Source organism: Helicoverpa armigera, chromosome 16 (genome assembly GCF_030705265.1).
Source record: "Helicoverpa armigera isolate CAAS_96S chromosome 16, ASM3070526v1, whole genome shotgun sequence".
In the NCBI taxonomy this organism is placed as follows: domain Eukaryota; kingdom Metazoa; phylum Arthropoda; class Insecta; order Lepidoptera; family Noctuidae; genus Helicoverpa; species Helicoverpa armigera.
In genome coordinates, this window is record NC_087135.1 from 2,566,568 (window position 1) to 2,594,170 (window position 27,603).

Sequence of the window (27,603 nt, forward strand, 5' to 3'; positions counted from 1 at the left end):
GCATCAATAAATAAGTATATTAAAAAGAATCAAAAGCTTTCAACAACTTAAAAGTTGTTGAACTTCGAGAAGCGAAAATCTTCGAAAAACAGAAACAGAAAAAACTGTTCTGTTTTTACAAAACCTATTCGCTAAGTATTCGAAGTAAAATTATTGGAAAGGAGTATTATAATTATTTCTGTACACGCCATTTCTCTATGCTCAGAAAATCATAGCAAATCCTCTTATCTGTAGTACACCCTAAATTATTTACATTACCTTGGCTGTCCATTACAGCCCCTAAACGCATCCACTCCCCGCTAGTTTCGGGAGTCCACGCCCCGCGTTGTTCAGCCCAGTTATCATCTAGCTCTCGATAAGGGAAGCACGCGCGTTCGCTCCCCTCGTGAACTCAACTTTACGAAATTGTAGCTTCGTTTTCCGAACTCGGTAATTTTTTTTTTTCAAAAAAATTGTGGACTTGTGTATTGTGTGTTTGACGTATTGGGATTTTCAGAGGTAAGAGTTTAATTTTTTTTTATATATTTTTGTGTTATTATGTTTTTATTTCGGAAATATGTGAGGTGTATTTTATAAACGGTCAGCAATAATTGAGGCCACTTGACGACTTGGTTATTTATTCACACCCTGTCCTTGGATGGATTCCACAATATCTTTATTTATCAATTATTAACCTATTGATTTTACTGCTCATATTTTATTCAGCGTCTTTGTCGGAAAATATTTTGTTAACATTTCCCTTGCCATACGGAAAAGGATTATTTCTAGTTGATGAATTAAGTTATTATTTTAGCTTCATGTATGCCCTTATGTATTATTTATTTATATAGTTGACCAGTCCCATCGATTTAATTTCATATCAAACACACACAATTCTCAAACAGTCTTCCTAATAATCAAACAATTGTCCTTATTCATCGTATTGCAGTACTATATAGCCTCACACATCCGTCTTCTGCTCGATATACGCCCTGATACCATTGTTTAGCTGCCCCTTTATCCCACAGACCAGTCACCAAGTCTATTCTTAGTGCTAAATCCATTACGGACCTATGTGTACCACTCTGCCTGTCTAAGTGTCAATTGCAGTATTGGCCATATTGGATACAGAAGATTTCAATTTTCGAAGCCGAGTGTGATGTGCCAGTAATCGGGACGAAAATATTTTGGTTATATTTAATGGAACTGATTTTCTGTTATTGGTTGTTTATGGATTAAGATAGGTGATATGGTCGTAGCAGTATATTTTATGTTAAGTTGAATTTTGAAAATGGAATGGAATGGCATATTTGCAAGGATTAGGGATTTGGGTAATGGAGCAGCCTTTTGGAAAAGCTTGTGGTCAATAGTGGCCTGAAATTATTTTATTGAGAAATTTTCTGAGTGAAGACTTTGAAACATTAATAACTTTTCGGTATTATATACTTAACATTTTTATTAGCGTTATCCCTTATTGTGATACACATATTTGTTTGTCTAGTAACAATATGTTAGGACATTATTATATTCAATTTTGAAAATACATACATCTATATCCAGTACTCCAGCAAGCTAGATAGATACTTAAGTAATAGTATTTTTATACAAGTCAGATACTATATAAAAATGTTATTATTTAGGTATTTTTGAAAATTGAATAATAATAATTCAATAATTTTTGTCAGCAATAATTGACAGTGCGAACATTTTATGCGAGAAGAATTTACGTTCCGTAAATTGTTGAAGTTCAACAAGCTATGAAATGTCAGAAGAAATTGTGAAATAACTTATGAAGTTATAAAAGTCGCATTTAGTTATCCAAAGTTAATGTCAATACCCTTTTTAGATATTGTTATTTAAACTTTATGACTGAATTTGGCTGACGCTTGGTGAAAACGCATGCCTGATTTTTTTTTAAATATTCAAGAATGATTGGATATAGGAATTAAATTTTAAGCTACTTTTGCAGAAATTGCTAAAATATAAATATATATAGCACTGACTGTTTTCCGCGGTTTTAACCGTGTCCCGGGGAATTTTTTTCCCGTTCTTGGATAAAATATACCTAGCTTATTTTACTCAGGGACAGTACTTATAACTTCCTAACACGGAAAGAATTTTTCATATCGGTTCAGTAGTTTCGCCTGTACGGGACAGATCAGCAAATCAAAAACATTTCCACATTCATACATATGTAATGTAAATAAGTAATATATGACTAATATAGCATATTACCTTCATAATACACCTACCTACATGTATGCTCGTCAAACTACGGTCAAAAGCTATCTCCCCACAATACAAGCTTTATCAAATGATTGTATTAGCTCTTACGACTGATGTCCGCCAGCCTATTCATTGTCGCACACAAAGATTATCCGACGATCGATATAAATCTAATTCATCATTGACAATCGAGAATCGAGTATGACAAGCCTTAGGTTATTTGGACTTGTATTATCGAGTCTGAATAGGATTTCATTACATTATGCTCGGTTCTGTTATTGTAGAGGGAAACCTTGTTTGATTTATTTATAGCAGATTTGGGTGGTTCTTTTCTTGAAGCTGTGAATTTGAAGGATATACAAACAATAAAAAAAATTGTATCTGTAGCCAATTTATATAAAATAAAAAAAATATCATACACATAGAGGTAGGTACATAGATATTGTAGCTACTGCCAACTAGTCACTTATTGAGTATTAATTTTACGATAATCCTCACGAAACATTTTCACGAAATACTTAAAACAAAAACAGAACGTTTTTATCGCTACACTAATTTCTACAGTATAAACACCTAGAAATTCCAAATAACTACAAAGAAAAACAAAAATATATTTCAAGGATTCACAAACTTTCAGACAGCTAACACAGACAGGCATTATATTATTGTGTACTTGAAAGACCTAATCCAATATAAGCACACAAAAACATAATACGACCAAAAAAAAGTCAATTACTCCTATTCACGGTCCGAAATTGGTCTCATCGCGAATTTCTTTAGAAAAAAAAATGTAAAGACAGGCTCTTTACGTGTAATATTCTGGCCTTTAATAAATGGCGGAAGAAATACGGCTGAGAGGTATTTGGAGAGATTTTTTTAAAGAATTTTCATTGTGAGTGGTCGTCCACAAAGACGGGGAAGCTCAACACCAATTAGTGTCACTCGTTTATTAGTTCGCGAGGCTTCGGGGAGGCGGTAAACCCGGGTGCGTGGCCCGAGTGACGCGCGGATGCGGCTATTTACGTGTTTAGAAAAAAACTGATGATACAGAATTATACTAGCAACTAATTTGACGTTTCGAAAGAGATTTTGTAGACCTATTTGAAAAAAGAAAATGACTTTGACTATAATATATGTTAAAGAAAGTTCAACGTGGAACAAGTAAAACAAATATTTAAAAAATTGGAGGCATTGTGTTAATTTTAAACAATAAAATTGCATTAAATCGATGAAGCAAATGTTTTCTTATCTGAAACTCTACGTGCTTTTGAATGAAAGACTTTCATTTGAAGATAATTCTCGTAGCTTCCATTCAATTGAGAAAGATCTAGACAAGACTCGCAATAAGAGCATGCGATAAAGATATTCACAAACAATTGCACTGTTTTATACTTTAAATAATAACTCTTACTGGCAGTCGGATAAAAAAACAGATAAGAATTTAGTGTTCATTGTTAAGACAGCAGAATTCAATGCAGCTCCAATATCTATGAACAAGACATTATACTCTATATACGATAAGATTGAACAAAACTGGGCCACCAAGGCAAGAGTATCTATTGAAACATTTCTAAGAAAAGAGATTTTGTTTATCTTGATTGATGTTGAGGATCATAAAAGCATTATATCGCGTGAAATCTCTGTTGAAAGTAAACGCAGTGTTCATTTCTTTACATCAGTATTGAAATGGGTCCATGTGTATCAAATTTTCTTGACGTTCAGTAGGTGCATAGCTTTTAGAAATCAAATAAATCAAGCGGCAACAATATTGCTATGTCATTCTGATAAATAAAATCTGTTACAATTATTTTGAGTAATAAGTACATTTTGCGACTTCAACCGCGTGCTAAGGGTCTCAATGCGCTACTTATATACTCATAACTCACTTTTTATCACTTTAAATATATCTGAGGCATCATTTCTTCTTATACATACCCAGTGCTCTGTGAAAAAGAAGTATGCATACCGACTTAGTGTCACGGGAAAGACATTACTTAAGCAGGTCTCTAAAAGACATTATCGCTTTTATCTTATCCTTTGAATACCAGGTTGGTTCCTGAACCATTTTCCAGACTAAACCCAGCGTAAATAGATGTTACAAGAGCGGTATCTAATGAGAGCCATATTTTTCAACGATGTGGCATTAGAATATTTTAATCTGAATTTATTACCACATACTTAATTTTTTTGGATAGATAGAAGCTGTCTGGAGTAAATCGAAGAATGGGATATCAATGAACATTCATATTGTTTTAATTTTTCATAACTACGACTTAAAAAAGGATGGAAATTATTGATTGAACCTCAGGCTCGCCAATGGGCTCTCTCACTACAAAAAACAAAAGAGGCCGCTTTTGTAAAAATAAATTGCAAAAAAATATTATGGCTACTCAGTAAAAATATAAACGGAGAAAGGCTTTTAATAGAAAATAAAGGGCTCATCAAGTGTCATGCTTAAATAAGTATCTTTTAAAAGGTTTTTTGAATATATTTTCTGAAAGTGCTTGGAGATCAAAGAATACTAGTATTAGACGATGGCCTTACCTGTGGCTTTTGTTTCTTTACTACATTTCCTACCAATATGAAAATGATAAATAAAGTTTATAAAAAATGAATAATAAAATAAAGTTTATAACTAGCTGACATAATAACTTCCGTAGCAAAAATTAAGAGCCCAACAAAATAAAAAGGTACCAAAACGAAATTAATTATTTCCTTTGTTTCACGTTTGTTGCGACTTAAAACGTAATGTATTGTGTCTTTATTCAGCCATTTGCCGTCCCAGCTTTTAGAAATAAAACCGGCAAACAGCACATAAAACGAAGACTGGAAGCTTCAATCGAGTTCTCTACTCTGATGAAGACCATCACTAGAACTAAAGGGTCATAAAAACACAATTTCGAATAACAACTTTAACGTCCAAAGAATAGGAACGAGAGTCCTTTGTTTTAATGCGGCTGTCAAATTTCCTTTACAGTGTTGAATTATTTCTCTATACGAGATACAATAGCATCGTTACGGATGGGCTGAGAACAGAGATGTATTTCAAACTTTGTACTGTGATGTATGAGCAATCACATGTTTTTAAGTCTGTTATTTAAGTAACAATACAATTTATATTAAAACAAAATTACAACATTGACCGTTTGAAAAAAGAACGAATGGCCAGAAAAATAAAAAAAAAGCATTCTGAATTTAAAAAGCGAAGAAAAATAGAACTATCTGAAAACTGCTATATTAAACCTAATTTGTAATTCTCATCGCGATTACATAAATCAAAGTTACGATTACAGTTCAATCACGCTTCAAAGGTTTTGTAGACATTAAGCACTCATTAATAACTCGAGGTACAACTTGAAAATTACTGTTCAAAGAATAATAATTAATGCTGATCGGCTCAAAGTTTCAGTACCGTGGGCTATTGATTTTTCAAAACTAAAATAATTCTTATGAAAGTCTGCTATTATACTAAGAATTGAACGCCAGCAAGAGTTTATTGAAGTTGTTATAAGTTTTCTATTGGTTTCTATGCGAGCGTGATAATGTGGGCGTGTTAGCACATTTAAACATTATTAAATAAATTCATAACAAAGAGAAAACGCAAAAAGTTTTTTGGCTTATTAACTTGGAACAATACCGTGAATAGATAGTAAGATAAACGTTTTGAATAAAGTTCGTGATTGAATTTTATGAATACGCCTATTAGGTAATTTTATACATACATAATTCTAGGCAAGTGCGTGGGTTCTAAAGACATCATGTTGCTAAAATTGGATAATGTAACTTTATTAATTAAAATTATTATTTTTTATTGGGCTTTTAAGTTTTTAGAGCTCATTACTTCAATGGTAAGACAATGAAATGAGTACCTACCGCTTAAATAATGTTGCTAGGTAATATAAGACAGAGCAGAGGACATTTCACTAATGATAATTTATAGTGTATTTCTCTCAAATCAGCAACAATTTAACTACCCAGCTTAACGCCTAATAGTAAAAGATCTACCGTCGTTATCGTCTTAATTGTTTAAGCTCTAATTGTGCTAAGTAAGTCTACTCGTCTATTTGAAACACTTAATTCACTTAATAAGACTTAGTAAGTCATTCGTCAAAGTTAAGATCTAAGTTTGCGGGATCCATCAGTGAGATAAAGCTAGATAGTACTGGGAAATTTGTTGTAATTATTATTTTACTTAGAAATAAGCAGCGACTGTCTTTTCTTTATTAAAGTTTATATTGTGAAAGTTTCGTTTATAACATCCTTGCTTAGAATTTATAAAGGAGAAAGTGTGAAGGTTTGACGGATAAATGTATAGATCTACTTATACCACTGACCTGATTTTTATTGAAATTAAATACTCGATGATGATGGAAATTCAACTTGATATTCACCCACCAACAAAATAACGTAATTCTGCCAAAAACGCAATTTTACAACAATGAGATCGTATTAACTTTCTGAATAAATGAAAAGCATAATGTTCACATTTCACCAATAACAGGATCTATGAGATTTATAAATAGAATTGTTGTTTGAATGTTAGGAGTCAAAACTATTAGGTATATGGCAGACTATAATACTGAGAAATTTCTGATGAGCAATTCCAATAAGAGTACTCGCTAATAGTCGGCCGACGACAGTAAGTTGGTCTGATTTTTGGAAAAATATATATTTTAAAGAAAATGGTGTCAATCAAACTTCAGTCGTTCTTATGCCGGCAAAATACCTAATCGTTGTTATGTGCGTACTCTATTATTCATTTTCATACTCATTTATAAGCCCGAACAAACTGTCGGCCAACTAAAAGTTCACAGTGTGCTCTTATACTTCTGGTTCCCAGAATTCAGAATTCTACGTTGTACAATTGCTAAATTGAGACGGTTGAACTGAGCTCCTCAAAATATGAAGAAGCTAGGAATGCTAGAAATTGAAAGGTCTCAAGTGATAGCGAGTGCTTCTTGACCTGAATGTAACTCTTTATTAGAATCCAATGGAAACTTTTATAAAAAGATTAAAGAATATATTGATATTTGTATTCACTAGTCAACAGCATAATCTTCCTGGTAGATAATAATCATTCTTAATTTTTGACTTACCAATGAGTGTTTTTATCCGCTTACCGAGGGACTTTCCACATCTGAAATAAAAATAGACAGTTTATTATTCTGATGTAGCTATATTTCAGTCAAGTTTGGTCAAAATCCTTTCAGTTGTTTGCACGAAGTGTGTTTGTGTTTGTCAAAGAGTGACAAACATCATCATCATCCTCCGAGCCTTTTCCCAACTATGTTGGGGTCGGCTTCCAGTCTAACCGGATTCAGCTGAGTACCAGTGCTTTACAAGAAGCGACTGCCTGACCTCCTCAACCCAGTTACCTGGGCAACCCGATACCCCTTGGTTAGACTGGTGTCAGACTTACTGGCTTCTGACTACCCGTAACGACTGCCAAGGATGTTCAATGACAGCCGGGACCTACAGTTTAACGTGCCATCCGAAACACAGTCAATGGTGCCTAAGATATACTTAGAAAGTACATACAAACTTAGAAAAGTTGCATTGGTACTTGCCTGACCTGGGATCGAACCCGCGCCCTCATACTTGAGAGGTTGGTCCTTTACCCACTAGGCCACCACGACTTTTTTTGAGTGACAAACATACATACATATATAACAAACAATGAACTAACATTACTAATTAGCTCAAGTTAAAACCACCAATTAATTTGCAAACAATTTTTTTTGCAATCGTTTCTACAAATGGTAATATTATATGAATTTATTTCACAAATACTCAGGTGTTTGAAATCCCGAACTGTTTATTGTATTTCAAAGGCAATAAAAATGCATTAGATTTTATTCCACCTGTTACCGCACACATACAAACATATAAATACCGATACAACGCTACAGGTTAAGCCTTTACATTTATTGTGGCACGGGGATTTTAACTGCAAAACTAAACAACGTAATTTATAGAAATATAGACTTTATTTGTTCCGAATTTAATAGTTACAAAACAAATAAACTCTCGGTAACAATAAGGCACAATTTTCTATAGCTATGGAATTTACGAGCATTCCTATAATTTTGGAACCGTATCTAACAGCCTTATGAAATGGAAAATCTTAAACTGCATTGAATTTATCTACTTCATCTTTTCGTATGGACTCAGAACTACTAAACTTGTAAGTCAGCAATCTATTAATGGTCTAATCTATTAAGGATCAGAAACTACTACATAACTAGCTTTCTTAACACCACATTCCCATAGAAAACAAACACCAAAAGTTTCTTCCCTTTACTTTGTTTCCAAAATAGTTCTGTCTTGACCAAGCCATATCCATTCATAAGCCTTAAAGCCGTAAATTTGCCTAAAGGCGGCTTCCATTATGCACCCGTACGAAAGGCCTACTGGCTCTGACAGGAACTTACGACACGCTTACCGCTTTCACACCAAGCCTATTTATAAATATGGCCTTTTTTCTGGCAGTTTTAGAGGAAAAACTCGTTAATAGTATTGGAAATGAATTTGTTTGTTTGTTTGGTTCAACTGATTGAAATAAAATGGAGTAAAGGAATGAAAGAATAAAAATATATAAAATACATTTTTTCAAAAACGAAATCAATTTGTTTATCGTTCTTTCGCGGTAAATTGGCTGAACCAATTGGAATAAAGTATGAAATTGCTTGTACGGTATAGTTACTCAGTTTTCTGTTTGCAAAAAGTAGTGACGTTAGGACGCGAGAGTAACCACGAGAAACAGTATTACTAATTCTACGTATAAATAAAAATAAAAGTACTGGTACATACAGCTTTTATGCCATGACTGGTATATTCGATATGAGTGTGCGTTTTATCCCTAATAGCATTGTTCTTTTCGTAGAAAAATATATTTCTATCAAATACTCCAAAAAATATATTTCGTCAGTTACCCTTACCACGTATTTTTTGACAGATAATTATCTTCGCAAAGGCAATATTCCGTAATTTACCCCACTATACTCTTTTTCATTTCAACGGATTCTCGATTAAAAAAAAGCCGAACCCATTATCAGCCACTTGGGTCACCTTTATTAAATGGATCCAAAAATTGAACACCTCAAAATGGCATCCCCAATTTTCACTCTTCAGACCAATACTATTCAGTCATTCTTCTCATTGTTTTCTAATACCACTTGTTGATAAAAGCACCATTGGCCAAAGTATATAGGTACTGTGAAGGGTCAAGGTTATTCCGTTGGTCATCATTGCCTAAGTTATAGTCTTCCTTAGGAAGAAAGACATTCCCAATTTTCGCGCGTTTTTTAGACCAAAACTGTTCCGTTATTCTCCTTCTCATTGTTTTATACCACTTGGTGATAAAAACACCATTGACCCAAGTATATAGCTACCGTGAAGGGTCAAGGTCATCCCGTTGATTACATCATTGGCTAAGTTATAGTCTTCTTTATGGAGAATGTTATAGCGTATCTTTACGGCTATGTAATGAGAATGGACGCGCTGTATTCTTCAAGTAAGTCTTGAATTATGGCCTTCTGGAATCATCTATTACTTGAATTGGCTATAATGTCGTTGAATGATTTCATTAACAAAATAATGTACAATCTTTTCCATAGTATCTCTGCATCATTGGTATAAGGCCGCTGCCTCGAATTTTGCGGGCAGCGGGGCGGCAGCGGCGGCGGCGCGGGCGGTCACCGTTTGACTGGAGCTCACCGCTCGTTGCCCGCTCCCCGCGCCGCTGTATTCGAGGGCCGGTCCATTTGATTATACGAGTAAGATCCTGCCGCTCCCGCGCCGCCGCCGCTGCCGCCCCGCTGCCCGCAAAATTCGAGGCAGCGGCCTAATTATGTGGACATTTAATAGAGCTTACAAGATTACACATATAGTAGGGCTTTGGGCATTCAATAGGGCTTATTAGAAGAAGAACTCAATCTTCTTTCTTTGTGACATTTCTCGTAGGTAAAGTGACATACCTCAGAAACCGTATCATTGGACAATTGATTTACATTACAACCCTAACAATATAATTGCAAGGTACCAAAACGTGCTTCTACGAAACTTACACAATTATCCGTTGCAAGATTTTTTCATCATTTTCGCCAAAATCTATCTTAACAAGTGACAGTCGCAAAAGAAATACAAAGGGCACTTTTAGAGTTCTTGTTACACAATTACTTCGGAGAACCGCACTGTGTGCCTATTAAAGAAATTGAATAAGCCCAAAGAATTCCAGCCGCAGGTAAAATTCTGTGCCTATACAAAACGACAGGTAAACGTGCCTAGTGATAAATTTGAAGGATTTTGTTTGAAAAAACATCTCTTAGGGTTATTTGAAAAAGGTGCAGGTACAAATAAATAGGCAGGTAGCGTTGATAATTTGTGCGAATGCACTCTGGGTTTTACGTAGTTTTTGCTGGACAAAATTAGGAGTGTTTTTATACAAGTATTCCTGCTTCTTTTAAAGAAACGGTTACTAGATTTACAATAAGACAATAATACACTGCCATTTCTAAGCAATAATTCTCAGACACCGATTGGGATTCCGATTGGACCTACAAATAGATTTAAAATTACCTATTTATAGAAAGCTTCAAAACGCTTAAATTTAATAAGTATTTCAAATAATAAATACAATTTTGATTAAAATTCCACCAACACAAAGGCCTAATAAAGTAAACGAAAACTATTAATAGACACCTAAACTAAATTCAAACAATTTTCAATCTAAATCATACACTTTTTATTTTCTTTCACAGAATCCTAAAATACATCTCTAAAATAATTTATTTACTTTCTAATCCTTGGATCCTATTATCAGGTATGTTCCAATTCCCTCGGCATCAGATCCAAAATGGCGTAAAAGACAATGTTCTTAAAAGATTAACGTACCTACTCTATAAGGTTAAGACGATTTCCATCTGAGTAGAAAAAGATAAGGCTTACCATAATACAGCGTATCCGAGCATTTCGAGTATTCCGGGTATTTCCTCGATGTTTGAGTATTTTCGGGTATTTTCGTAATGTCAGTGAATCCTCTTAATTGAATTTAGGCTGTGATTTCACTGGACGAACGTTTATGGGTACTCAATAATGTGCCTCGTTTTCGGCTGTTTGATTAATATAATTGTACCTCTATAACCTGTCAAGGTTTTGACAAATATTAGATAATAGAACCTTATTAAAAAAACCCTACTGAGTTACCAGTTACAAAATCGTTCGTATTCGACACAGGAAAAATGTGAAACAAAACGAAACCAGTTCTAACCCACTAACCATCAACAGACCATTCAATATAATTGCCAATAATTTCACAAAACGAGTGCTTTCAGAAGCCAAAAAGGCGTAATATTTTATCAAAACAAATTCTGCGATAAAAGCTCACAACGTTCTCGAACGTTCGGGCATTCGGCTAATGGAACCAGAGCTTAACATTAAGTAAGCACGTACCTCGCTCGTATTATTTTAATGTGGCATTTTGCGAGCGTGACAAAGATCAAAGCAGTGATTTTACACACTTGTCTCCTCAAATTATGTGAGAAATTTCCTAAAAAACATTTTCTTTTACAGTTTTCTGTTTCATTAGTTTTTATTTGTTAAGGGTTAATTTAATAATATGGGGCAGCTTTTGAATTGAAATGAAACTAATTTTACGGATTGTTACGTTTTTATTGTAGGGATAACGTTTTGTTTTGAAGTTTATTCGTGAATAAGGTTTTACTTTGTTTAAAAAAAGCTTTTTACGATGATATTCAAAGACCTTTGTAATAGTAGAACTGAGATTAAATCATCTTGAAAGAAGTAGGTTATTTTTTTACTTATCTGTCTGGATCAATGGGACAAAAATATACCTATTTTGATTTGCCTAAAGGCAAATCTTTACAGATAATATCTCAAAGTATAACCTTATTTCTCTTTGGTATCTGTTTTATTCAAAATATTTGATTTCGACACTGGAATTTGAGTATTCAGAAATTGAGAAATTGTGTTGTCATTTGAAAATATACCAGTATACGATAGCCCATTTATAGTGTAGGTAATTTATAATCATTGAAACTGGTAGTGGAACCTTATAAACGACATAACATCATAAGCAACAGAGAAATTAGCTTTAACACCATTCATTATCAAATAACAAAAAAATCCATGTAGGCAAATTCTATTTTAGCTATTTCTGATTTATTATAACACACATCAAAGCTGATATAAATATTTATAACATTATTTATGAATAATTAATTACAGTACAAAATAACTCGCGGTTCAGGCGTCAGACAATATTCATTTGAATATTATGTAAAAGCGCTTTCAATGAACGGTTACAGATTTTAGGTAGGATACACATGTGTAAAGCTTTAACTATGTACATTAAATAATGTATAATATTATATTATTTATGACCAGTCATGTATATCACATAAATTAGTAATGTTTCACTATGTATTTCATATAATTAATGGAGTGTACAATATGCGCTTTTTTGTCCGATTTTACTGAGGTTTTCATATTATTGCTGTGTATGTAAAATCGAATAAAGAGACGTGGCTTTGAGCTTAAGGAGTTACAGTAAAAGTAATGCTACGCGTAACTGTCCATTGACATTGTATTGAAATATTAAGGCCTACGAACATTTTATTACGATCAGCATTCAAAATTACTAATTTCGCAAAACTCATTTTTTGCTGCCACCCAAAGCTTACACGAGCCAACATATTAATATCTAAGTGTATTATTGTTTCTGTCCTCTGTCAATACACTCTAAACATAAATCAAACAAACAACAAAACGTTATTAAAAAGAATAAAGACACGTTTTGTTCAAGACAGTGTAAATAAAAGAAAGGAACAAACAAAAGGTCCCAAAACGAAACGCTGAACTTTTGCTAGAGTATCTTTTTACAACTTCACTTGAAATAGGTATTGCGGGCGCGATTCGAGGCAGAATTAAATTTAAAAAAAAAACGGCCACGCGAGTCTTACTTGCGCACGTAGGGTTCCGTACCATCCAAACTAATATCCTACTTATATTATAAATGTGAAAGTTTGTGAGAATGTATGGATGTATGTTCGTTATTCAATCACGCAAAAACGGCTGGACGGCGCACGAAGGGTTCCGTACCATTATTTAGAAATAGAGCAAAAAAAATACGTTTGTGGTATGGGAGCCCCCCAAAATATTTATTTTATTCTAGTTTTCAGTATTTTTTGTTATAGCGGCAACAGAAATACATCATCTGTGAAAATTTTAGCTCTCTAACTATCACGGTTCATGAGATACAGTCTGGTGACAGACAGACAGACGGACGGACGGACGGACAGAGGAGCGAAAACAATAGGGTCCCGTTTTACCCTTTGGGTACGGAACCCTAAAAAGTTCGATCGAATGCGGTCTCAACGATCGCGCCACGGTAACTGTGATGATTTTAAAGAATTCGATTCCTTTTGAAATGTGAGAAAAGGTTTCTGGTTTTTTCTTTTGTTATGAAATACGAAACGTTCGTAATGAAATTGTTGTGAGCTCTGAATATGGATTCTGCGGTAGTTGGAGTTATAAGTAGTTTGCATTATAATGTTGGCATTTGTTTTTTTTTTATAAATATTGCAATTTCGAAGTAGGTGATAAAAGTTATATTATTACAAATGGCAATTTTCTTATATCAAAAGCTGTGATTAATTTCATATTTTAAACACAGTTAAAAAACATTTAATATTTCAGTAGATCGATGAGCCTTCTTAGATTTCATTAGCAACCCACGCTCAAAAATAATTCATTATTTAATATTAATGGTATTACTCAAAATCAAAATGAAAAGAACATTTCGAATAAAACTTGGAGCGCACTCACAAGACAAAGGCGTTCTACAAAGCTGCTTTAAAAAGTAAAACGCAAACATGATTCGCGAATCTTCGCACGATATTAAACTTTTTACAATAACAAAAGACTTAAGTGCCGAACTTTAGCATCTTGATCTAAGAATCCCTTTAATTAAAAGCGTCGCGAGCGCGTCAAGGGATGCCCTTAAAATTTCAATTCCTAATAACCATTTCGAAGGAACAAAAAAGTCAGCACACAAAGTTTTTTGTCTCTCTCACACTGATTACTCGCCTCATTCGCGTGAAAAAGAAGAACGCTTTTAATTAAACACGCTGATGAGCTAGTTTCGTGATGTGTAATTTTCTTTTGACGACAATGCTTTTGTGTTTTGTTAATTTATTTCGAGAAAATGGCTGTAATAAAAAATCGCTGCACAGCATATTGGAGTTTTAATTAGTTGCTTTAAAATTCTTATGTACGAAATTCCCCTTTTGTTTTTGCTCGCCTTTATTAGTCTATTTAAGTCACAGACATTTTTGATGTAAACCATATCGGCTTACTAAAAAAATGAACAGTCGCTCCTAAATAAACAAAATGATAGACAATGTTATGCTAGAGGCGCATGACGCGTCATATTCCATTCCCCTATTGGAAAGCATATTATCAAAGCAATTACGTTAAAAAATGATAACAAAAACGCCGAATATCCAGAGGGTGAATGCAGCATAAATGACTCAAAGTCACGTGACATGTTCCGGTGCGTTCATTACACGCCTCCCCACAAATTAGGCTGAGTGCATGCGATACATCCGATACCCACTCCAACAAGTCAATGGCTGAATGAATTACGATCAGTTTTGGTAATAAAGTACCCAACGCTGAGTCATTGTTTTAAAGCCTCCTGTTTAAGTGATTATGTAAATTTATAACAGTTGCCTACAGTGGAGCCTGGTTGTTATTTAGCGCAGAATATGGACGAACTTATTTAATATAATTTGACTACAACTTGTTTTTTAGGACATTACTTTTACGAACCACTTATATTAAAAAAGTAGTACGTAATGTTGTTAAAAATGTAGGAAGAGGTAAAAACTGCTATCTTAATATTCACCAAGCGTCTTCCGAGTCAGGAATTTATTAAAAGTTGCAAAAAATGGTATTAGCTATATTATTTCAACCGGACTTTATGCTACGGCGCTTTCAAAGCAACTCTTTAATTTATTTTTTGTTTGTTCCAGGTTAGTGAAAAGGCAAGGGGGACATGGAGACCGTCGTCCAATATTTACTCCTAGCTTTGGCTCTGACTTCAGTGCAAATATCCTACACTGAAAGCCGTCTAAATGAAAAACGCAGGGATAAAACTGAAAGGAGGTTCCATGGAACGCAAGTAAAAGATAACATATGCGAGATAACGAACAGAGAGTCTAAAGTACATTGCTATTGCACTGACAGCAGCGATGTTAAAACAGCTACAAAAGCCGACTGCTGGGTTTTCAACGGAGGTATCGATGAAACCGATCCAATATGGTCCACTTTCAACTCTCAGCCATATTTGGAAAAGCTAACATTTAACGTTCGATCTGACGGAGCTCTTCGATTCATCCCATTCCACGTCATCCACCGCATGAAGCGATTACAAAAGCTGTTCATACACTACGCTACTCTTAACAAGATTGAGAAAAGAACATTTTCAAACATAACCACACTAAAAGAAATAACTCTGATGAACAACAAAATAACCGAATTGGACTTTTCATCGTTCACGAATCTCCCGTCGCTCGTAAACCTAACTATAAAAGAGAATAAAGTAACAGAAGTGCAAAGGGACGTGTTCGTAGATTTGCCGAGTCTCAAATATCTGGATTTGTCTTCTAACAGTATCAACCTAGCGCACGACGGCTGTTTTGAACATCTGACCGTATTAAACGATTTGATACTGGAGGCTAATTCAATTACGGTTCTGACTAGAGACACATTCAGGGGCTTAGCTAATCTGACGAGATTGGATCTGCGGTCCAACAAGTTGTCAATGTTGGGCGATTTAACTTTCACGGAGCTGTGGAATCTTAACGAGCTGCTTTTGGATAATAATGAATTGAAATTTCTGTCTGAAAGAGCTTTCGATGGTCTCGCTCTGTTACAGAAATTATCTATGACAGGGAATAAATTGAAGTCTATTAATGAGGGGCTATTAGAAGGTGTGCGCGGTCTTGAATTATTGGATTTGAGGAACAATGAGATAGAACATTTTACTTACGAGACAATAAAGCCGATATTGGAGAATTTGAAAATGAAGAATTCTGTTCTGTATTTGAGCGGTGAGTTTTACTTTTATTATTGGAATTCTAAACTATGGCATTTTCCATTTCTTTCTTTTATTTATATTTATTATGTGTTAAAACTTTCTCTAACTAGTCCTAGAAGTATTTTTAACATGTGTTTTTATGTAAATACACATAGTATCGTTGCACTATAATCTCTTAAATTCTGGGTATTATTTGCCCGTTTTAACACACCTTTCATACTGACCCTCCAGTATCGCTTAGGTGTATATTTCACGCTCCCCTCAATAATTACAAAAAATTCAAACACCACTGTTTAGATTATGACAGGGAAATATTCAATTCTATCACTGTCAATGCGATTATTCAAAATGAACGACATTACATTTCCATTATGATGTTATTACGCGTTCATTTTTGGTAGTAACATGTATTTACGAATAATAGGCACACAGCATGTCTGTTACTCTTGGGAAGTTAAATAAGTGTGTTTAGTGCAAACAATGGGGATTGGGGTATTCCCTCCTGTGTTTAATCCCCCTACTAAAGCACCCTTAGCATTAAGGACAATTAATGAGTGTTACAGCTCCCTTTATCGACAGAGCTATTGCAATAAGTCGAGTTTTCACACAATGCCGTAGTTTTATTAAATACAAACATCACGGTGTTTTCCATTTTGATTAAATTGGCACGTGCGTGTAATGATTGAGGGTTTTAATGAAATAAGTTTGAGTTAGACTTTTGAAATGTAGATAACAATAGTGTGATGCTTCATGCATACGATATGAGAGATTAAACAATAAAAAGAGTTAATGAAAAAGTTTTAATCTGTAGATAAAATCGCGTATTTATTCTATTCGAAGTGTATAAATATCGTATGTCAGGCTTTAGTATTTTTACATTCCATTTAGATTCTAAACTAATGTAAAGTTATAAAAAAGTCAAAAGACATACTCAACGTTTCAGGCAGATGTTTTTATCATAACAACCCTTTGTTTTACTTGCTCGTCCCTAAAATAAACTTACTCACGCAGAAATCTGAACTTGAACTCACCAGAGCATAAAATTTAAATCCCATCATATTATGTGATTATAACTTTTCATCTCAAATATTTACTTGAATATTGTATTTTTTGTTAGAATACTGTCAAAGTTTTGAACAATACTTGAATAATTAAGTTTCCTTTTCTTTTTGTAAAAAAAAACTTTGCAGTGCTATGTTCAGACGATCATGTATCTTATTTTTAACGTGTATTTTGCAGATTTGCTAACTTACCTAATCCTAGCATCACATTTGTCATCATTTCAATTCGGAGCTTCTTGAGGTCATTAACTAAATTACTTTTTCTTTTTACAGGTAATAAACTGACTTGCGATTGCCGTTTATCATGGATACAAATTCTGAGAAATGAAACGAAAAGCGAGCCTCTAAGAATGGCTTTAGACAGTGTCACTTGTGTGATAGGTACAGGCGAGGCAGTTGAGAGTACATCAAATGACGTAAACTCCCAAATGATTGACGCTAAGCCTGCAAAATCCGAACAACTTTACGAGATCGAAGCAAACGGAGAAGTATTACAACAAGATGCCAATGAAGAAGAAATGTATGAAGACAATCAATATAAGTTCGAACCAACTGTACAACCAGTCGTGGCCAATCAGCTCACAATAGTTAATATGCCTGTAGAAACTTTGCCTTGTCCCCGCGAGCTAGTTAGAAGCGGCGAAGACTCTCTGATGCTCTCGTCTAAGGACGAAAGTTACTGGCAATCAAATACAAGCTTACGAGTTCTCCCAAAACTGTTTTTGGTAGTGACGTTACTAACAATAAGTGTATTCTAATTTTAATATTTATAGTGTGTGATGCTCTTCTAATAGTGCTGAAATAGAAGGAAAAGTTCAGCGAGAGGCAAAAATAAATAGCATTGTATTATAATTCCAACAGGCTAATTCTAAAGTGGGTCACGTAATGGTTATAGAACCAATTATCCTAGCTCCTTTGGCAACGATCGCTCGTTTAATGGCCTCGAAAGTAATAAGATTATCACCTTGCATATTTTTCCTTTTGTATGTATATTAGATCAGGAATCGAAACATTAATATTTGGCTTTCGAGCTTACTGTTTGTTTCTTGAACTTTATCGAATATTTCAGCACTATAAGCTTATAATTTTCATGTTCTGCTATGATGCTTGATTTTTAGACTTTAAGAAAAAAGACTGGTTTAGATATTTAATTAAATTATTTCTTAGTAAGTGTAATTGAAAGCCCAGTTTAATGTTCTACCCAGTGTTATATAATTAGATCCATAATGTCAGTATCATGCTTCGCTATGGGATTTTGGATATGTTCCAACTAGTTGAAAACCCATAAAAAGTTATTTTTTGTAAGTGTTTAGCTTATTTTTCTTTCATATTCCGAAAAATCATATCAATTGGGTTTCCATAAAATTTGTAAATGCTATTTTAAGACGACCTTGTCATTACAAAGACAATGATAATAAATTGAACAAATTGCTACTACACCCACGTGACAAAAGTTAGAGATGTTTAGCAGCTCAATGTTGTAAGCTTTAGACTTCCAGATAAGGACTTCATATAAAAGTTTGAGAACAAATTCTAAAAGCAAAAAATGATTCTAAGAGTCACGAAAGCAAAGTTATGAGTCTAGATTATTTCAATGGAACGATAAGTAATATTTCTACTAACGATGATCTCCTTTGTACAAATAATGCAATTAGGTTTAGCATTAAAAAAAATGCCGATATAATAGAAGATGTTAATGCTATAATAAATTCTGTAATCGAAATCAAACCAACCGTTAATGCAATTGTTACAAATAAAACAAATGACGAACGGAATGTTGTACATTTAAATAAAAGTTCTGTTAGCGGATTCAGTGTTGCAAAAATGTATGATGTTTTGAGTATCGCAAACACAAATCATACACTCAAATGTGAGGACATGGACACTTCTATTTATATAGATTTATGAGACGATGCGGAAATCGAACCTTCAATATATGTTTGCATTTTAGATATTAATGTACCGGATTTTTATGACTAAAGCCTGTAAGCGAAATAAAATGTAATATAGTAATCATAATTCTTGTAAATATTGAGAATAAGGATTTGGATATTGTAATTAGTAATAAAATATTAATAAAAAATTTGAAATCGTAGCTTTCGTTTTATTTACATCACCGTAAAAGTTAATTTGTGTTTTGTTAAATGTTAGAAAGCAAGACTCTTCGCTTTTATTCGTAGCAAGCCTTTATTTTATAAGGCATCATCTCTTAGCTTGGTAGTCCGATAAAGGTCTAGCTGTCCGTAAGTGCATACCAGAATTATAGGATTATCTTAATGGGTCATTTTGTATCACAAAAATTCAAAGAATTGATAAATATTTTATTGAAACATGAAGCACTTCATATTTCGTAGAACACTGACAGAGGTTATGGCTACTAGAAGATGTAACTCAAATTCCAGACAGCCGTGGAAAATTGGCTTAACCTTATAGTAAGATGGAGAGGTCAAATGGTTTTACTTCGAAGAATATATTGACATACAGCTTCGTACATACAAACTGAAAGCTGATTCGAAATAATTTTAGCAAAGGCCGTCCAGTACCAAAAAGTTTTTATGATTATTTAGCCATGGGGAAACTGTAAATGTGTTCAACTTTGTACAGACACCAGGTTTTTTTTCAATAATCACGAGAAAAAAGTTAAGAACAAAAGCCACGGCAGAACTTATGTGAACTCCATTATGACTTATGATTTCGATAAACCATTCGAAATTCTAAACAATATTATCAAACTCACGCAACAGGTAATGTACCTAGTTTCCTAGTTGTTCTAGAATCTAGTTAAAATTCAATTTCACGTTTCAACGCTAGAATAGTCTGGTACATTCATGATTACGCTGTGATAGTATTATTAGAATCGGCTTTGGGAATTGGCTGTGAGAGCTCTCTATTTAATCTTATCCATCTACTTATAATGATACCAACTAGACTTTTCGCATATATACCTTCACGTAGGCATACTCCTTTTTTTCTAAGAAGCTTAATAGATAATTAGATCTACTTTCTCATACGGAGAATAATATTCTTCTCATATCTCTTTACAATAATGGGCAAAATGTAGCAAATATTTTGCATGAGTGTAAATATGTACTACATTAAGATCTTTCTGCCAGTATTGTGTCTTTTTAGCGACAATGATTCTTGACAGGATTCCATAATAAGCGACTTTATTTCAAGCGTCCCATGCACTATCCTGGATAACTAGCAACAAACTGCGTTTTTTCTTGAACCTTTTACACGAAATCACCACAAATCTTCAAAGTTTAATTTCCCCTTACGCTCTATAAGAAAAGTGAACTAGTAGATCACTTTCTTCGCCGATTGTACATAACATTCAAACCAACACCATAAATTCATCCCCACTATTATTCAACCATGAAAAAAAAATACTGGTCAGCATTGCCAAGTGAGCAATGAAAGTGTCCAAAACCCCTTGGGACCCATAACCTGCTGCTTTATAACAAAAGCAGTCCAGAATTCAAGTCCTTTTGGGATTTCCAGCGAGGGTACGACCCCTTCGCGTGACTTTTTGTCATGATGGTTAAGGGTCATTAGCACCTGTTTTGACTAGTAAATAACTTCCAACTGTAAAAGGTAGGTTTGGGGATATGAAATACTTAAATGCGGTTTGTAGCTGTCTCTTAATTGTAACTCCTGTTGAAGTTTATTTGTAAACGCAAACTATTATGTCATTCGAGTTTGACATTTCTGTAAAAACGTCACTCTATGGAATTGTCTCGATCCTTCTGTGTTCTGCCGGCATCTCGACAATACTGTATTTACTTTAATTGTATTAAATCCCTGGTCATCCTAAAATATCGTTTGTTTTCTGCCCATAACCCATCAGGTTATGGGCCCAGGGATATTGTTGATAAATTATATCAATATATTTTCACGTACTTCGCGAGATTTCTGAGACCGGTTCATGGATATTTTCTAAATGTCCACTAAAGAAAAAAACATGGCTGCCTCGTCGGGTTCTGGATCCTCAAATTTTGCTTCTATTGAGAAACTTAAAGGCATCGAGAACTATAGCTCGTGGAAATTCATGATGCGAATGATTTTGGTACATGAAGAGTTATGGGACTGCGTTGAATCGGACGATGGCAAAGATAACAAGAAATCACATAAGGCGCTGGCAAAAATTGCATTGAATGTACAGCCAACAGCGATACCACACATTAGAAACGCGAAGACTGCACACGAAGCGTGGACAAATTTGCAGAAAGCATACGAGGACAAGGGTTTATGCCGGAGACTTGGTCTACTACGAACGCTGTTCGCGACCAAACTGTCTGATAGTGAGAACATGGAAGCATATTTAAACAGAATCACTGAAATGGCACAACAGCTGAGCGAGATAGGGTCGCCTCTGGAAGACGACTTCGTAGCAGTCATCATGTTGAGCGGACTTACTGCGGACTATGACCCACTGATTATGGCAATGGAAAATTCAAATGTAAAATTGTCAAGCGAGATAGTCAAAGGGAAACTGTTGCAGGAAAACATCCGAAGAGATGACAAGACTGAGAGGACTGAGAGTGCTCTAGCTGTAGTTGCACGCAAGCGGCCTCCTATTTGTTTCAAGTGCAGAAAGACGGGACATTTTATCAAGGATTGCCCGAAGAATGTAAACAAGAAGAATCCTAAAACAAATACAGATAATTCGAAGGCATTACTTACCGCACTTTCAGCAAACATCAATAGTACATCATGGTACATAGATAGTGGTGCAACAGGCCATATGTGTCGTGACAGATCAGTCTTGAGTGATTTTGTGAATGATAAAACATTGGAAGTGAAAGTAGCCAATGGTGACAAGTTATTAACTGCTGGACAAGGGACAGTTCATGTACAAATGAGAAATGGTAATGTAAAGACAATTTCTAATGTTTATTTTGTACCAAACTTAACAGCAAACTTGTTATCAGTTAGTGAAATGGTTAGAAAAGGTTTTAAAGTGGTGTTTAGTTCTAGCATTTGTCAAATATATGACGGTGAGGTAGTTGTGGCCTCTGCTACACTTTGTGATGGTGTATATCAGCTAGATGTTGTTGAATCCACTCCCATACGATGCAGCTTAGTAGAAAAGTCTACTGAAACAGAGTCAGGTGTTACTTCAAGTAGTGATGTTACTAATACTACTGAAAAGGCTTTAGTTACACAGCTATGTAGCACGGCTTCACAGGAAGTCTGGCATCGTCGTCTGGGGCACCTTAACCATAGAAGCATGCAGCTTTTGAATAAAGGTATGGCTACTGGTATTACTTATTCTAATGATAGTAATTTCGAGAAATGTGTTGCTTGTGTGATGGGAAAACAAACTAGGTTACCTTTCCCTAAGAAAAGTTTCAACAGAGCCACTGATATATTAGAATTAGTTCACACAGACTTATGTGGACCAATGCCTTGTTCATCTTTTAGTGGATCTAGATATATTTTAACATTTATAGATGACTATAGTAGGAAAACTTTTGTTTATTTTTTGAGAAGAAAAGATGAGGTCTTTGGTAAATTCAAAGAATGGAAATGTTTGGTAGAAAACCAAACAGATAAAAACCTAAAAGCAATACGTAGTGACAATGGAGGTGAATATATTAATTTGATTTTTCAGAGTTATTTGAAGGCAAATGGTATCCGTCATCAAACAACCATACCCTTCTCCCCACAGCAGAATGGCATTGCAGAGCGGGCAAACAGGAGCATACTCGAGAAAGCTCGCTGCATGTTACAAGATGCTGGCCTTGGAAAGAAATATTGGGCTGAAGCTGTAAACACGGCAGTCTATCTGAAAAATCGTTCACCAACCATAGCAGTCAAGGGATGTATACCAGAGGAGAAGTGGACTAATAAAAAGGTATCACTCTCAAATTTACGTATATTTGGCTGTATTGCATATTCTCAAAAACATAATCGTACAAAGTTGGATCCAAAGGCAGAGAAATTAATATTTGTGGGCTACTGTGAAGAGAGCAAGGGTTACAGATTGATAAACCCTGATAATCCAACAGCGTGTATAAAAGCAAGAGATGTAACATTCTTTGAAAACAAGTTTATGAATGTGTCAAATGATGATAAATTGCATAATGAATCCATCATTGAACTATCGCCACTAACAGAATCATTGAATACTGATGAATGTTTGGATAGTAATTCTGATGACACAGATACTAACCAGGATGGACAGAGAATTAGTACGATTACAATAAATGATTCTGAGAGTGATGATGAGAGCTTTACATCAAATGCTGCTGCGGATGAATCTTACGTTCCAGATGAGGAAGAAGAAAGCACATCTTCTAGTACACAGACAGACGAAGATGATGATTCCATGCTGTCTGCTCTTCATATCGCTGGTATGAACGGAGTCGCAAGCGAGCCGCTGACTGTGAAAGAAGCCCTATCTGGTCCGGAAGCTGAGAATTGGAGAGAAGCAATGGAAAATGAGTATAAATCTTTTATTTCCAATAATTGCTGGACTCTTACTGACCGTATAGAAGGACGGCGGCCCATAAAATGTAAATGGGTATTCAAGAAGAAATATGGACTTAATGGTGAGCTCTTAAGATACAAAGCAAGATTAGTAGCAAAAGGGTACACACAGCAACATGGTATTGACTATGAGGAGACATTCTCACCTGTTGTGAGGTACTCCAGTCTGCGCATATTGCTAGCCATTGCAGCTCAATACAATATGGACATTGATCATCTCGATGTGAAGACAGCTTTTCTGAATGGTGATCTCAAGGAAGTTGTTTACATGGAACAGCCTGAGGGTTTTGTTTCCAGTGGAAAAGAGAATAAAATATTCAGACTTAATAGGGCAATTTACGGTCTAAAACAAGCATCTAAGTCTTGGAACGAAAAGATCAATAAAGTCCTATGTGAAACTTGTAAGTTTATGAAATCTGCTTCAGAGCCATGTGTTTATTATAAACGAATACAGAGTGAGTTTATAATAATAGCTCTTTATGTTGATGATATTTTACTTTTCTCTACTCCAAAATCGCAAGAGCGAACTGTATTTAAAGAAAAGCTTAAAAAGGAATTTGAAATTACAGACTTGGGACCAGCCAGTCATATTTTGGGAATGAGACTGACTAAAACTCAATCTGATATAACTCTTGATCAAATAAATTATATAGAAAGAGTTCTTGAGAAGTATAAGATGGAAGATTGTAAACCTTCATCCACTCCCATGGAAACAGGAATTAAGTTAACGAAGTCTGAGAAACTTACTGATAACAGTAAATACGACTATCGAGGTTTAATAGGATCCCTGATGTATATTGCAGTTGGTACAAGACCTGACATATCACACGCCGTAAGTTATTTGAGTCAATATAACAACTGTTTTACGGAAGTTCACTGGAAATCGGCTAAAAGAATTCTTCGTTACCTAAAAGGTACAAAGGACCTGCGATTATCTTTTGTTAAAGGTGACTTAACTATCACTGCTTATGCTGATGCTGATTGGGGGCGTGGCGAAGATAGACGCTCCTACACAGGATATGTGTTCAAATTAGGAAATTCTACAGTGTCGTGGGAGAGTAGGAAACAACGCACTGTAGCTCTATCGAGTACAGAAGCTGAATACATGTGTCTCTCCGACAGCTGTAAAGAGGCTCTATTTATATGTAACTTTTTAGAAGGATTGTTGCAAAAACCTTTTAAAGTCACAATCTTTAATGACAATCAGTCAGCACAGAAATTGTGTAGTAATTCAATGTTTCATGCTAGAACTAAACACATTGATATTAGACACCACTTTATTAGGGAACATGTCTCTAAAGGTTCTATTGATGTTAAATATTTGTGTACAAAAGAAATGTTAGCAGACATACTGACAAAACCTTTGTCTAGTGGATTACATGTTAAGTTTGTAACAGAGTTGAATTTACTGTGAAGTTGAAATTGTTTTAAGTTTGTTTTTTTTGTACTGTTACATTGTTTTGTCATGAGATATTGTTAAGGATATGGTTTGCAAGAAGTTGTAACTTTGTTTTCTGTATGCATATAATGAATGTTTTCGTTAGTGTTCTATTTAGTGAATCTTTAGTGTTTCATTGTTAGACATTATAGTATTGGTTTAAGGGCCAGTGTTGAAGTTTATTTGTAAACGCAAACTATTATGTCATTCGAGTTTGACATTTCTGTAAAAACGTCACTCTATGGAATTGTCTCGATCCTTCTGTGTTCTGCCGGCATCTCGACAATACTGTATTTACTTTAATTGTATTAAATCCCTGGTCATCCTAGAATATCGTTTGTTTTCTGCCCATAACCCATCAACTCCTGATCAAGGCTTTCTAGAATCTTCTACTAGCCACTTGTGGGAGAAAATTAGGCTGGTCATCTCCTGTGTTAGCAGGGTACTAAGTACTGCTAAGACTGTTAGCTGTAAAAATGACTAACACCTAAGTTACACCAACATACAGTACTAACTAATACAACTAAAGTAATATACTACTACAACTAATAGGATTACAGGCACACTAAATGGAATAGATACATTATAATCTCGAGATGTCTAATTGTTTGATACGAAACTTGTTGAAGTAGTAAAGATACAAGTAAATCAGAGAGACGTCACATCTTCGAACTTAGATAACGCAATCCACATCCCACACTTCGGGGTAACTAATACCAAATTTGGAACAATAAGCCAAACAAAAGGGAACCAGTAACTACATGAGACTGATTCCAAAAGTTCTGCTAATGACGTAGAATTATAATGGAGTTTTGTTACCTCTTGGGAACTAACACGGAGTTTTGTACGTGAGCACCGATATACAACATTCAATATAGATAAAGAGATTAATGATGGTAAACCTTGCTTATACTCTTACGAAGATAGAGCTTTAGTTATGTTGAATAAACCACCTATTCAATTTCGTGAACATCAAAATCTAAAAAAAGATGAGAAAATCCTAATTCACTTATCTAAAGAATGCTAGTGAAACCGCTAGCAAAACCTTCTTTATCACAATAATAAAGTATGCCTACACTATAATAGTAAATCCAGTGAATGTTGAAGGCACTCTAGATAAACGTCACGTGCGTGACCTAACATTCTATTCTTGGAAGAATATAGCTTAAGCGGATCACACACGACCACCACACCTGGCTGAGATCCAGGAAAAAGCAGTTTTGACAGAGAAAATGAGTACAATGATTCAGTTTTTAAAGGACGCATTAGAGCAAGCATGGTTTATGGTAGTGTGTGATCCATTTCGGTTTATTACGAATTGCCGAGAGGAAGATTATATATAACTAATTCAAGGTATCCTGAGTGGTGTAAAATTATGAGAAAGCCTTTGTATTCTGTGACAGATTTAAGATAAATCTAGGACCATTGTGATCGAAGGTAGATTTTGTAATTTATTACAATAGAGTTAAAATGATTTTGATGATTATTATTAAAAAAACAAAATACCCGACTGCACACTAAAAAAAGAGTAAAACAAGCCCCACAATAATATTGATCAATCAAATGCTAAAAACTAATTATGTAATACCGTTTAAACAATACCTATATTAAAATACACTACAATATGTGTTCGTAATCGATAGTTAAATAAACAGAAACTTATTTTGAATACAAATTTACTGAATATAATTTATAAATATTGATGGAAAGCATCGCAGGCGGGGACCAACAGAGGCTTATTTATAGTCATTTCGGTTGTGCACCATTTAGCAGAATTTTCGTTGGTGGCGGTCAAGGTGGTCCCCGCCTGCGATGCTTTCCATCAATATTTATAAATTATATTCAGTAAATTTGTATTCAAAATAAGTTTCTGTTGGCAGTCGGGTAAAAATAGAATTATTTAGGTACATAAAATACCCACTGATATTACCTATGCCAGTATAAACTATAAGCAAATGTATATATAATTCAGTATTATATTTTTAGAAAATCTATGTAGAATAATATCTAGCAGCTAGTTTTACGTTTCTAAACTGTTTGAGTGAATGAATGATCTCTAGGGATGAATATCTATGAAATGTCGGAACTCTGGCTGTAGGTGTGTATAAAAGTTTTACATATTCAGTTTACCAGCTAGATTCAAAAATCAATGCGCACTGTGTAGGATTTTTGTGGTTATATTGTAGTAGCATACCGTCCTGGTAGTATTTGGGGCAAGAGTCCGAGTATAAACCCTTGCATGACCTAACCTTTCCTTATAAATCAGTCTTTTTTTTGTGAAAGCACCA

General features: G+C 34.6%; 1 protein-coding gene across 1 annotated transcript; it reads left to right on the forward strand.

Annotated features, from left to right (window-relative positions):
* The first annotated feature begins 342 nt into the window (after positions 1-342).
* On the forward strand, positions 343-18,730 carry LOC110369886 (connectin). The gene is made up of 3 exons (XM_049844113.2): positions 343-498; positions 15,258-16,337; positions 17,659-18,730. Exons 2-3 carry the CDS (start codon positions 15,281-15,283, stop codon positions 18,141-18,143), a joined length of 1,542 nt encoding a protein of 513 aa, XP_049700070.1. The 5' UTR covers positions 343-498; positions 15,258-15,280; the 3' UTR covers positions 18,144-18,730.
* The last annotated feature ends 8,873 nt before the right edge of the window (positions 18,731-27,603 follow it).

Coding starts and splice junctions, on each gene's coding strand:
- LOC110369886 (XM_049844113.2), top strand. CDS start 15,281: ATGGAGACCGTCGTCCAATATTTACTCCTAGCTTTGGCTCTGACTTCA. Junction 16,338..17,658: donor TTCTGTTCTGTATTTGAGCG/GTGAGTTTTACT, acceptor TTCTTTTTACAG/GTAATAAACTGACTTGCGAT.